Here is a 14,764-nt window from a genome sequence, read left to right as displayed (position 1 = left end):
CGGCCATAGAGGACCGCAGAATTTTGAAAAAGAAGCAGGAAAATCGAAGAAAATATACAAAAATAGAGATTCAACGAGCACAGGAATTGTATAAGAGGAACTTTGACCGAAAGCGAAAACCGGAAGTCGATCATAAAGTTGGAGACTTAGTCGCTATACGCCGGACACAGTTTGCAGCTGGAAAGAAGTTGGCTGGAGAGTACATGGGACCGTACGAGGTTGCAAAAGTGAAGAGGAATGGCAGGTACGAAGTTTGGAAGGCAGCAGATTTCGAAGGACCAATTAACACTTCAACCAGTTGTGACTACATAAAGCTGTGGCGATATGTGCAGGACAACGAGGATGATTGGTCATCTGGGACAGATGAGTAGTCAGAAATGGCCGAATGTAAAAAGGGAAGTGATCGAAGCAGGCGGAGAGCTTCGAAGTGACGGCAGCAAAGTAGGAACAGGGAGAATAATATTCATTGAGTTTTTTGGAGTTCAGCAGCTCGGTTGAAATTCAGCAGATACAAAAGCAGAGAAAATAACTAAAGTTGAATAAAAAACGAAAAAAGCAGAAAACTTGCAAATTTTAGAAACATAAATCATATCCGAAAATTAGTATAATAAAACGTAACATAAAAGGGTAAATACCCATCTCACATATATGTAATTTATTCTACTCCAAGTTATCTAATTGGCAGGCTGGCAAAAATTCTCAATCAGAACCCTCCACGACGGAGGCGACTGGGCAATGGGAACTGTATGAACTTTGTTATAGCATCGCCGCTAGCTACGTCTGCGATAATACAATGTTTAGCAAAGGCTACGGTTCAATTCCCTCTGCCCAAAAAGCCGAACGAAGTGAACAATTAGCCATGGCGGGAGACCTCAAGCCTGCAATTACGAATGCTAGAAAAATACAGGTCGATGCTAAAAAAACAAAACTAAACCAAAGGGGAGATTCGCCCCAAAAAAGCCCACGCCGCCATACGTATAAACTTTAAAGCTTGGCTTCTGCCAAGTCTGACAGACTTGCATGCCAAACAACTGGTTAAAAACAACAAAAAGAACTATTGCCAATTTTCGGGGTTTGCTTTTGCCTTTCCATCGAAGCTTAGGATTCCCAACGGGTTTAAGCTTAGATTGAAGGTAAAGTACCAAGAAAATTAGCAATAGTTAGCAAGTGTTCTAATGAGTTGGAACGATCGTAACCACAGCTGCTACTTCTCTATTGAAAAGTTCTTTTTGTTGTTTTTGGCTACAGTCGCGCCTTTGATTTTTATAAAGTCGAAGCCGATTGAGACCCCAAGTCTGCAATTACACATCCTAGAAAAATACAGGTCGATGCTAACAAAACTAAACTATATACTATTACTATATCTCCTTAACAATATGCCATACGAACTTAATTGATAAAGCTGAGTATTTAGGAATTTATATCAAATATATTAAAGGTTCAAAATTTATATTACGAACGCTGAATAGAATATCGGGAAGGTCCCAACCCAACCTTCCCGATAAAATATCGCCTACGTCCACAATTTTGAAAAATCCTGAGAAAACATTTTTTTGTTGTAAATATGAAATAGGTTTTATCCATATGCAAAGAAAAATATGTACAATTTACAATGTATTTCCCCCCGTAACGTCATGTCATGTGTATGTACAGAATAATGTACAAATAGCAATCGACCTACTCAAAAACGAAAATAACAACAAAGATAAAACATAAAACCATAAAAAAACGACATCCTAAACTTAAACAAAACTTATCAATGGAAAACCACTAAATCAAAGTTTACAAAACAATACAATTATTAACCACAAATAATGCTCCTAATTTCCAATTTATTAGCACCAACCGTGAACAATCATGCATTATCACTCCATTAATATTTTATTATTTGAGTTTATTTCTTACATTCAAATTAAATATATTTATAACCTAATATTTATATTTAAATTCCATCCGAAATAGATACTGCACATTCACCTGGGCAACATCATACACGATATATTCATTGTATAATAATGACGATTTTAAGCTTGAATTTGTCACTGCTTGTCCCAAAGGTATTTCAACTCCATCATGTCGTAAAAAACTTTCCTTTGGATTTGGCATTGTAACACCTCGACCAAAGCAGCTGTGTTTATCTTTTGGAAGTTTTGTAACATATTTGGCTGCTGTGCATTCCATCATATCTCCCAAAGCAACTTCAGAAAGAAGCATTAATCCAGTAGAATTTTGTTGGGTTGTACAACAATAGTTGGCAGATTTTGACACCATATCAGCAAAATAAATTCCTTTTCCGAACATATAGCCAGTTGGTGGAGCTTCTGGAGGCGCGATTTTAAGGCCATGTGATAATATACCGACAAAATTTGTTATTCGTGAGCCATGCCATAATAGTTTTCTATTATGTAACTTCTTGAAGGGTTTATAACGTTTTGATTCCCCTTGACGATGTACTTTAAACACATCCACTACTTCCAACTCATATGCGCTATGGGTAGAGGCATGAGTATTTTTAACATAATTTTGAAGAATGGAAAACTCTTCACTACTTTTATCTAGTGGATCTAATTTAGTTTTCAATTGGGCATAATGTTTGTCCAATTGATTAATATTATCAATTGTATTTTCACTTTTAATTAAGTTATAGGCAACCTCGATTTCAGCTAGCGAATCTAAAACTTGTCGCAAATCTTCAATTTGTTTATATGTTTCAATTAAAGTTGGAGACTGTATTCCAAAATTATGAGGAATCAAGGTATAAAAACGGTTTGTCGCATCAATAATTTGCACATTACTGGATCCAGATTTAATTAATTCAAAAATTTCGCTCAACACTGTGTAAGCAGATTGTACTTGAACTACGCTAAGTTTTCCCAGTGGCATTTTATCCATATCAATATGAAACTCCATCAATGTTCTTTTCATAGAATCAACATCGAACATCAGCCTTATTAAATTTTGCAGGCATGGATCTAGCTTTGAATTTAGAGATTCTGTATCAGGTAAACAAATATTCGTTTCGTTACCATACTGAATATCTATTGGGTACATATGTCCAAAAATTTTAATAAAGTTGTCTCGCTTTTCGAATTCATTTCCAGTTTTATCAAAATATACTTTTTGAAATACTTTTATGGCGGGGATAATTGTGTCAAACTCCTCAATCTTTGAATTTCCAATAGTGGTACCGATTCGACCCCAAGAACGAAAAATCCAGTATCTGAAATTAAAATAAAAATGTATATATTAATTTCGTTAAACGTAAGGAATCGATTGCTCCTATGATAGATCTCATGTTATATGCATATATGATAAAAAAAATAAGATAGTGGTATTTAGTTTAAACATTAGTATCACTTTTATCGGTCTGCCAGAGTGACTGCTTGACTACATTGCATACGTCAAAAGTTCTCCAAACCGGTTGTACCGATTTTTATGAAAATTGCTACTTAAGGGGTGTTCACGCCAGAAAGGCGTTTAATTTCGGGAGCCAGTGTGATCCCGTACGCTCTCCTTTTCTCTCCCTCTTCCTCCGGACTTCCAGTCCAAAGAGCTTCCAATCCGCTCTCCCTAGCTTTAATTTCTTTGTATTGTGTTAGTACCAATTTACTTCTGATCAAATAAAGACATCGACGCCCGTCGCGTAACACCCCGATAAGTCTCCGTGTTCTTATTTCGAGTGCATTTCAGCTTAAAGCCGCCCCCCTCCAACATTTGGTCCATCAGAGCCGGATTTCATCCACCAGCAGCTCCGGTGGCTTTAACACCGCACCAGATAAGTCCATTACATTATTGCTGCCGGTCATACAGTTAGGTTTTGCGAAACTCAATTCGTCTTAACTTCTCTGTATGATTATTGTCTAAATCCAAGTCCGATTAATCCGACACTACGGCAGCATAATACCTTCCAAAAATCCAAAATAATTCGGTATTCATTTTCTACATTTGTGCCAAAATCCAAAAGTGTGTGTTTAAATAAATAAATAAATGCAATAGCCACAGTGAGAATTTAATTCCAATAGTTCTCAATTCCTCTTCGTTAACTGTGTTCCCGCTAGCATTTATTTACATTTACATACATATTCAATACAGTCCACTCCACAAGACTACAATCGCTGTCAACATTGACATTTCCCCAAATCGAGAAATTATATCCAAATAATTTCTATACAAGATCTACGGGTTCCAAAATTCCGAAAGTGTTTGTTTAAATGCCTAAGCCACAGTGAAACTTTCAGTTCCGAATTGTTTTAAATTCCTTTACGTTCGCTGTGTTCCGCTTGCATTTATTTACATTTATATATGTACATATGTACATACGTACATATATTTTCACTCCAGTCCAGTCTACACTACTGATCTCCGACTACTTCCGCAACATCTGAGTATACATAAAGATATCCACATATTTATAACAAACAAATTAAAACAAAAAGAAAAACTACAAATACAGTCCACTTCATTCCGAAACATACATATATTTACAACAAATATATAAATATATAACCCAAAATATTTCAATTACTGTCCGGCAGCTACTACGACTATAAATTCATTTAAATATATGCACTGCAGCGCCAACTTCATTTGTATATTTAATTTATTTACTCTCCCTTGCTCTATCCTGAGCTTCACCTAATTAAATATACATATGTACATACATACATAATCGTCTGCAAGTCGACGGTCCAATATTTGGCAATTTTTTCCGCCTCTCCTTATCTCCGCTATTTTGCACTTGCATACGACAAGTGCACAAATAGACATACACACGTATTGGTTCCAAAATACAACACCGGTCAATCACATAAGTCCAGATCAATAAAATAATTTGTAAATTATTTTATATTAAAATTCCAACTATCGAATTAAGTTAGAAATCCAAGTGCGCTTCCGTATCCGCACTAGTGTGACCGTATTTTCGTAATTCCGTATTTAATTCAAATATTCTCGATTTAAATTCCATACGAGAAAAATACAATTTTCCACAAATAATTATATATAATAATTATTTCAAAAATAATTATTACGAGTCCGATTGGTTCCTAAATTCCCAATCAAACTTCGACACATAAATTTTAATACCTATTTATAGTAAAAATTATAAAGAAATATCCAGAATGGCTCCTTCAATTTTAGACAAATTTACTTTGATCTGTGACCGTCTAAGTCACTTCGAGTCCCGAGTCTGCAATCCAGCAGCGCCCACTCCATCCAAATACTCTTGCCAAATCCATCTCGACCAAGTCCGAGCGCTATGGGATAAGGTCGAGAAAGAGTACGAAGATTGTTCAGAGCTGATTTCAGTTGGGTTAGAGGGCGCGGAGGACACCTTGCCTACTCTTAAGGCAAAATACGACTACTCCTATTTTATTTACGAACGGTGTGCCGCCCAGCTCATGGAACAGATCGATACGATCTCCTCCAAATCGTCTCCAGTCCAACCTCCTGCGCCCCAAAATTCCTTTCCGTCTGGCTGTAGGCTTCCTCCGTGCGAAACGGAAGTTTTCTCGGGCGATTATCTTCGCTGGCCGACTTTCCGGGACCTTTTCACAGCGGTCTATATCGACAATCCTACGCTGACCCCTGTAGAAAAGTTGTTCTATTTAAATGCCAAGACTAGTGGTGAAGCTCATTCCATAGTTTCCAATTCGCCACTCACCAACGACGGTTTCCGCTCAGCATGGAAAAACCTATCTGAGCGTTTCGAAAATAAACGCGCGTTGGTAAACAGCCAACTGAAGAAATTGTTGAACATTCAGTCCATTGAACGGGAGTCCTCGGCAGCCTTGAAGGAGCTGCAAAATACAATTCAAAATTGCCTCACATCCCTAACTCTGTCCGGCCTTCCTACGGATAATTGGGATTGTCTATTGGTTTATTTGTGTTCCTCGAAGCTTCCAAAGCTAACGCTTTCCTTATGGGAGCAATCCCTACCAAATAAAACCGAAATTCCGACGTGGCTAGAATTAGATTCTTTCCTTACTGAGCGCCATAGAAATCTGGAATCTATAAATTCTATTCAACCTCCTACGATACGCCTCAGTCCGTCCAACCCGACAAAATCCATCGTGGCACCGCGAGTACTAAAATCCTTTAGTACGCGGATTGTTCACTTATCCAAAAGATGCGATTTGTGTTCTGCAGAGAACCATCCAGTGCGTAAATGTCCACGCTTCCTCCAAATGACGATAGAAGATCGTACTTCATACATTGAGAAAAAACAGTTGTGCTTAAATTGCTTTGCAAGCGGTCATCCACTCCGTAATTGCACAAGCGCCCACAGCTGTCTTACTTGTCACGGTCGGCATCACACATTGTTGCATCCAAGCAACACTTCATCCAGTGTTCCGAATCCTCGTGATGACGCACCACAAATTCCTGCACCCATCCAAAGGATTTCCTCGTTCTCCACACGAGTGACCACTTCTGCCGATTCCTCCAATTACTGGGTTCCATACGACGATAGCAAGAGCAGACGTTCCCGAGGTATTTTATCCTACCAATGCCGAGTCTGCCAAGGGAACCATCCTCTTCGGAAATGCCACCGGTTTCTGCGCCTTAGCGCTGAGAAACGGCTCCAGGCAGTCATAGAAAAGAAGTACTGCGTCAACTGCCTGGCCCACCACCATTCCGGGGGATCGTGTCGTAGTAAAGACCGATGCCAGTCGTGTGGACAGGATCACCACACTCTTCTCCATGCCAACGAGTGCTCAGCGTTATCCTACGCTTTCCAGAGCTAATCCTTGCTGTTACTTTTGCTGCGTATCCTCGCAAGGGGGGGGAGAATGTTCACGCCAGAAAGGCGTTTAATTTCGGGAGCCAGTGTGATCCCGTACGCTCTCCTTTTCTCTCCCTCTTCCTCCGGACTTCCAGTCCAAAGAGCTTCCAATCCGCTCTCCCTAGCTTTAATTTCTTTGTATTGTGTTAGTACCAATTTACTTCTGATCAAATAAAGACATCGACGCCCGTCGCGTAACACCCCGATAAGTCTCCGTGTTCTTATTTCGAGTGCATTTCAGCTTAAAGCCGCCCCCCTCCAACAAGGGGGTTTCCTGAATTAGGAGGCACACACTGAACTAAAACGGTTCTTGAAAACCGCTTTTTATATTTTTTACAGCATGTTAAAGTCAATATTTTATCCCGAAAAATGCATTTTTGTTTTTAAACCTGAATAAAAGTTCCGATTTCACGATTTTTCCGGTTTTTCTTAGTTCATTTAGAAGAGAATTTAATTCTAAAGAGAATAAGCCTTTATTCGTTTCAATCGGTCGATAAGTTTTTTGTTATCTTTCCCGCCAATTCGAAAGAATCGTAAAAATGAAAAGTGAGAAAACGCGCCTCAAAGTTCGCCAAGCGCCTGCAAACCTGCTCAGCGCTCTTTTGCTTTCATCTCTGTATCTTCGAAAATACTTCGAATTGGCTTCTGAAATTTTTGTGGTATATTCTTAGATAGTTTATCTATCAATTTAAGCAATAAAAATTTTTTTTTGCCTCCTAATTCAGGAAACCCCCTTAAGCCCCATTTATAAAATTTTTTTAATTATTTTGCAGTTTGCAATTGGACCATTAAGAATCGATTTATTCTGGTCAAATTAAAGAAAAAATATAAAAGAAAATTTATATAGGTAGTATATTTATACTTAGCATACAATCATTTGGTTTTGATAAAATTAAAAAAAAGGTATTTATATTAAATAACTATATTTTAGATAAGAAATGTCTAATACAATAAACGTTATAAATATAAGTGCGGAAAAACACAAAAAACCAAGTTCTATTACATATTACTTATACCTATATACCTAACTAGTAAGCCCGGCGAACTCCGTTACGCCACCTTCGGCAAATTATCCGTTTAATTGAGGTGTTCTTTGGTAAACCATATTTTTTGTGATGTGTTGTGGTTAATGGAATTATCTAGAGACCAAATAGCCCCTGGGATGCTAAAATCACCAATAACTACTAATTAAGTGGTCCCTACCCGAAATTCTTTTAAAAATCAACTGAATAGCGGAAATATGGTTTCAACAAATAGGAAGTTCCGACAATGGAGGAATATAGTCCGATCTAGCCGGTATACTGTGAACAGAGCTTTAAAAACTTCGGAGCTCAGAATCTCCGGCTTTAACCAGGTTTCTGTAAACACAACACTTGGGAAGCAAATGTGACACTATTATAATACAATTTAGGAAGCTTACTGCGAAAGTCTAGCATTTTGATAGGAGATACCAAGGAAGTTTGTTAGTTTTTTGGGACTCAATTGGAAGACGTAGAAGGCGCATTGGTCAAATCGGGCCTAGGAAGAGTAATTCCAACTGTCCTTTTTTTCTCTTTCTTTGCTTCGAATTCATTGACAATCACATGATTTGGTCAGTTTTGGTCAGAGCATAGTTTGTCAAAGAATTCCTCAGGAACATATATTTTGAAAGATGAAACTGTCTCGTTGGTGGTATTGCCATAAGGGGTTTTTTCAAGGCAAGCTGATTATCCGCCTTACCAATTTCGGCCGGTAGTCCGGGCCTGATACCCTGGTAGGGATCTGGGGCTCTCAGAGGACAACTGTTGGGACCCTCCAGTGGTCCACGTATATTTATCAACAGCATTCGCAAATAAAAACATTCATCATTTCTTGGATGCACAGTATAAATGCGACCTGTGGCCAATCTGGAACTGGGGTTCCTTGTTTTCGACGTTGGAATTTCTTTGATGATTGATTCCAAGTGAAATACTTGGGCATTTCAATGTACATCAGCGTCGCTGCGAATGGATCTGTTTCACACATTTCAAAGAAGCTAGTCAATGTGGTCGATGGTGGTCTCTCAGCTCGTTGTGCCGCATTAGCCTCAGTGAAGTAAACTCTTTGGCCATTTTCCAAATGCACTGCTAAATGTACAACTGTGGGATATCTTTCATGAATTTGAAATGACAATAATCGCCACAGTGCTTCATTAGTACTGACGTATCTGCCCATTTGGAAGTTGCTGATTTCGTCATTCGCATTTTCCGACGCGATACCAAACACAGCCATGTCGCTGCCTTTTGTGACGTACTTGCACAAATATTTGATTGATTTGGCCGAATGACAACTCTCAACATTTGCATGTGTTTCGAAAATTCGTGATAGCAGCGGGCAATATGGTACAATAAATTCATTTCCGATTTCAATCTCTTGATTTTGAACTTTAACTATAATAGTTCGACCATTTTCCTCTTTTGAACGCCGACGATAAACTGGATATCCATCGTTCCCTGTGACTGTTGCAGTAACTAACGGTCGCGGATATCGTTTTGTGCATTTTCCATCAGCCATGCAAGGCGATAATGGATTTAATGCACCGCACTGTCCATGCACGATCTGTGTCGTCACAATGTCGTACAGATGGGGATCAGTGACTGGATCAGGAATTTCAGCTGATATTTTGTCATCCACTTCATTTGAATGTAATTTGTTAAGCAACCAAATTAGGATATGAGCATGCGGTAGTCCACGCTTCTGCCATTCCACCGAGTACATATAACAACGTGTGTCACCAAAAACTCGATACTTAGTAAGCACATCCATCATAACCTTGAGTTTTTGGTGAAATACTCTGGCGATTATGTCATGGCGATCCTGCGGTTTTTGGCCCGGTTCCAACTCACGTTCAATTTCCGTCCACTTCGGATTGCATGTAAACGTAATAAATAAATCTGGAGTTCCATAATTTCGCACGTACGTCATAGCGTCTTGAGCGTATTCATGCATGTGGCGTGGGCTTCCGATATAAGATGATGGAAGAATCGTCAGACGTCCAATATTCTGAACATCACCATCTGAATGAATAGCATCACGCAAGTGTATATAGTCCTCAGATCGTAACTTTGCCTGATTGAATCGGATGAACGCTAAACGTTCGGTCTCGACTTTGACATACATGTCGACAGCGAATTGCTGAAACAGCCGACGGCACTTTAGAATGACATTCTCCTCATTTGTACGAATCATCATACGATACGCATAGTAATTCATTGCGCTTATTTTTTTATTCCTTCATACGCCTGAAAATGCACAATTAAATGAATTGTTAATGGAAACCAATAACAATAATTTAAATAATTAGTAGAATATTGTACCTGTAATTGGATCGACCATCTTCAACGTGATGTCGTATCCTTCTTGCCCTTGCCAATAAATGATTGGATATTGTAACGCATCGTACAAACGGTGTGTCTCGTTTACTCGATGCATGATATTGCTTCTTCGCTGAACCACAATGTCTCGCGATTTAGTTGGATCGCCAACAATAACTGCAGCAACATCATTAACGGTGGGTGCATTGAATCTTTGCACATGTTCACCTGCTGGGGTACAATCCGCTCTTATGATAAATTTGTGCGTATCCGATGGCATTCGTTCCAATGCAGATTTGAACATATTAACCACAGCATTATTAGCGTGAAAAAAAGCTTGCAACTGTTCAATAATTCGTCTCTTTAAGTGTCCTGTTCCCTGAATGTTGCAACGCACATTGCGCTGATCCACCATCGACGAAATGAAATATATTTGCAGAAATTGATGCGGTTCCTCTGTTGTTGGCACCAATGAACCATGCAAATGATATATTTGCCCTTGTATCTGTAATTGCAAACAATCATTTGTTGAAGAATCGTGTGATGGTGTAGTCCGTAGAGTATATGTTGTTATTATGTTGCAATTCTTTTTGTTTGTCTAAGTGATGGTAACTTTTACCTTGCAAGTCGGCATGAAGCCGCCTTCTCGAATGATATTAGCTCCAAAGGAAGTCATGCGAAAGCAGTTATTATATTCAAGGATGTGTTGAAGAAAATGGCTGGAATCTGGATCAGTTCCATCGAACAATGCTTTTAGTGGCTGTGGTGGTGTAAGTAATGGATCCAGTTTGACTTTTCCACTTGCGCAGCACAATCCAGCAGTTTCTCTTTTAAACTTTAACGCATTGCAATATCGGCATATAGTCGTCATAGGTCCAATATCTAATTTTCTATCATCTCTGTAGTTCGCAGAGGGATCATATTGAAATGCCAAGCGATTGTATGATGCCAATGATCTTCGTGTGCACACGCGTCGTCTTAATCGGTCATATTCTCTTCTTGCATTTCGTCTTTCCTCGCTTAAGTTCTGTGAATACACTTGTTGCTGGATTGCATGCCTTGTGCGGAGACCGATGTTCGCACGTCGTGCTATAGGCATTTTCGACTATAGGCATAGCGGTTAATTTAACCCTAATCCACATAATTTACACAGTTCAACTTACCACCCTAAATACAAATGCTGGTTTTCAATTGCACTGATATGAAACGAATAACTTATTTTACTCCAAATGAAACACAATTTCGATTTGTCATAAAATCAACTGAGTAAAGAATTATGACATGCTATGTGTCAGAGTTGGCGCTTTATGCAAAAATGATTTTCCCGCTTTCTGTTGCAATTTTTCCTGAATTTTCTTTACTGCATAAAATCACAAATTCCGAGACCTTTCCAACGAATGCAAAACCGTGGAAATCGGTTCGTGCGTTCTGGAGTTAATTGATCCCCGCAGAAAACTCGACTTATTTTTATATAATAGATTTGTAAAGTTCTACAGACTCGAGGTCTACAGTCGGCCTAAATTTTATAAAAATCAAAGGCGCGACTTTGGCCAAGAACAACAAAAAACGTACGCTTTTAACATAAGCTTTTTAACAACTGGTTCAAAAACAACAAAAACAAGAAAGGAAGTTAAATTCGGGGCGCCGAAGTTTGTATACCCTTGCAGATATTATTTCATTACATTTTACCTATATTATTATGTTTACAGTTTGACAGATACAGTTTTGCATTCCAAGCTTTACATTTTCTCTACATCTACCGATCGCTTCTATGGCAGCTATATGATATAGTTGTCCGATTTTCATAAAATGTATACAAAAATTCTGAAATAATAAAGTAAGCCTTTATCTCAGAGTAGATGTAAATACGTTGAAAAACAACGATGTTATAATTTTTTTTCTATTAATTTCCCGATATTTCCTATGGCAGCTATAAGATATAGTCGTCCTATTTTCATAAAATTAATAACGAAATTCTTCAAATCCACACAACCGCCGCAGCAGACGTGTTGTTATTAGTGCTGTTCTTTGGGTTCCGCTTTGTTCTCTCTCCTGAGCTCTTCACTTATACTGTGTTTTGCCGACGGCAAAAACCAAACTTCGATTTATGGCTGTTTTCGGATTCCCGCGCTAACCGCAGCATCAGCCGTGCTGTTGTTGTTGTTGTTACGTTTTCTTTGCCTTTTGTCTCTCATAGGCGCCTCAGTAAGGTTTTTTCCGGGTCAAAGCCAAGGTTTATTTTGAATTCCGCCTTTCCGGCTCCGTAATAATTACGTGCAAATAATTATATAATTCACATTAATTATTTCCGACATTAATAATTAATTCTTTTTTCGAGCCACGGTATATATATAGAAATATACAATTGGTTTCTAAAGTCATGAGTCCAGGTCCGACATTCACAAATAATTCGAGAAAGACATATACAAATATAAATCCAATCCAATATAAATCCAATCCAAGCTTTCAAAAAAAAGGAAAGGGTATCTCCGCATAAGGCATTCGCTGTGGTTTTTTTTTTCCCATTCAGTCACTAGTGCTTCGTGGCCGAACTTCTCTGCTGAGGACTCGCTTTTGTTTTTCGTTCGCTTGTCGCTGACTCTCTTTTTTGCTGGTGCTGTTTCCACTGGCGTTACACGAACCATAGTTGGGTCTTCTTTAATTCGGAATTCGTTTGTATCTTTTGGGCGACGATTAACTTGTGCGCATTAGTGTGACCATCTGTGAGTCCGAGAATGCCCTTAGGTGACGACAAGAAGCCACATCCGCTCCCGTCAATCCGTTTGGACAGGTCCCGATCCGCATCTCCGCGCCCGTCTCCGCGCTCAACTCCGCTAAAGTCAAAGGCAGCCATTGCCATCCCAAGGGCAAAAAGCGACAATTCCGTGAACCTTTGCCCCGGTCCATCGCCAAAAGTTACTCGATCCATGTCCAAGATGACTCAAAGGCTACGAGAGCTGCTCCGACCTCCTTGCCGAACCCGACGACACTACGACATCAGTGCTTGAATCGAAGTATAACTACTGCTATTCTGTGTATTCGAAGTGTGTGGTCCAGCTTCAGGACGTAATTGTCAAGGCCGCATCCCAACCTACACAGGCTTCCGCCAGTAGTCAACCACCCCCTTCTACGGGTTGTCGTCTGCCACTGAGGACTATCTTCGGTGTCCAACGTTCCGAGACCTTTTTATTGCGATCTTTATCCATATTTCGCGTCTCACACCGGTGGAAAAGCTGTTCCACCTGTTGTCAAAAACAAGTGGCGATGTACATGCCATTGTGTCGAAGGCTCCCCTCACAAACGAAGGGTTCATCTATGCATGGCAAAGCCTCCGGCAGTCCCCCAAGAGTCAGGAGCCGCCCTGAAAGAGCTGCAAGGCACCATCCAGTGTTGCCTAACAGCCTTGTCGATGTCCTCCATCCAGGTCGAGACCTGGGATTGTCTTCTGGTATACATGGTTTCCATAAAACTTCCCAAAACCACACTGTCCATGTGGGAGCAATTCATCCACAACAAGGCCAAAATTCCAACCTGGAACGAGTTAGACTCGTTTCTGACAGAGCGTCACCGTACGCTGGAGGGTATCGACGATATCAGGCCTAGCAGTTGTGGGCAAGTTCCGACCAGGTCGATCCCTGCAAGCGCCCCAGCGCGCCGGCTCAACTCATATGAGGCCAGAGTGACTCCAACACCGAGAAGGTGTAATTTATGTTCTAGAGAAGACCACCCTATTCGTATATGTCCGCTTTTCCTGGACATAAATGTCAATGAGCGGACAGATTTCATTAGAAGAGGGCAACTCTGCTTAAATTTTTTTTCGTGAGGGCACCAGCAACGGGACTGTACTAGTGCCCATTCCTACTTTACGTGCCACAGCCGGCATCATACTCTGCTGCACCGCGACAACCCTGCGGCTACCGTTCCAAGACCCTCCGCTCCATCTAGTCCACGACCCGCACCAATTGCGAGAAGTGATGCAGCCTCTGAAGCAACCTTTATTACTAAGAGTCTTTTCAATCTCCTTTCCAGCCAGCTGAGACCCAAGTTTCCGGTCTCAACGATACAGTTGCCGCTCAAGCCACAAAGCTCTGCAATTTCCCAATTCGCGCTCACTCTAGACCCGGGCTGCAGTTATAAACGACTGCTGGAAAACTCCCATCATATCCAGTTCCGAGAGATTTCCGAAAGGAGCTTCCTGATCTCCCCTTAGCGGATCCAACGTTCTTCGAGAGTTCTGAAATCGACGTCCTAATTGGAGCTGACATACTTCCCTGTGCTTCTGGGCGGTTCCAAAAGTAACATTTTCGGCTGTCTCCTGGCGCAAGGAACAATCTTCGGATGGGTCCTCACAAGCCCAGTGTCTACAACAGCTACGGGCGGCGTGTCGGTCTTCTCGACACGAATTTCCGTTTCGTCAAACGGTCCACCGGAAAAATTCCTTGCCACTCGCAGTGCTGCTAGCCTGGAGAGCAGACGTACCCGAGGTACGCAGTCCTACCGTTGCCGAGTCTGCAGCGGATTCCACTCGCTCCGGTAATGCCAACAGTTCCTCAAACTCAGCGCGGAGAAGAGGCTCCGTGAGGTTCTCGACAACCGCTATTGTTCAAACTGTTTGGCCCACGAACATTCCGAGGCAACCTGCTGACCGATG

At 40.4% G+C, this 14,764-nt stretch overlaps 1 protein-coding gene across 2 annotated transcripts in view; it reads right to left on the bottom strand.

The window, feature by feature from the left end:
- Positions 1 to 1,862: 1,862 nt before the first annotated feature.
- Parp1 (Poly-(ADP-ribose) polymerase) overlaps positions 1,863 to 14,764 on the bottom strand; it is a 152,796-nt gene continuing 139,894 nt past the window's right edge. For both annotated transcript variants that reach the window (XM_041776398.2, XM_041776399.2), the window contains exon 6: positions 1,863 to 3,220. In XM_041776398.2, coding sequence (XP_041632332.1) covers positions 1,930 to 3,220 — 1,291 coding nt within the window. In that variant the 3' untranslated portion in view covers positions 1,863 to 1,929. The remainder of the gene's footprint in view (positions 3,221 to 14,764) is intronic.

This window comes from Drosophila kikkawai, chromosome 3L, assembly GCF_030179895.1.
Source record: "Drosophila kikkawai strain 14028-0561.14 chromosome 3L, DkikHiC1v2, whole genome shotgun sequence".
Taxonomy (NCBI): domain Eukaryota; kingdom Metazoa; phylum Arthropoda; class Insecta; order Diptera; family Drosophilidae; genus Drosophila; species Drosophila kikkawai.
The sequence above is the reverse complement of the archived record's forward strand: the minus strand, read 5'-3'. Positions and strand labels throughout refer to the sequence as shown.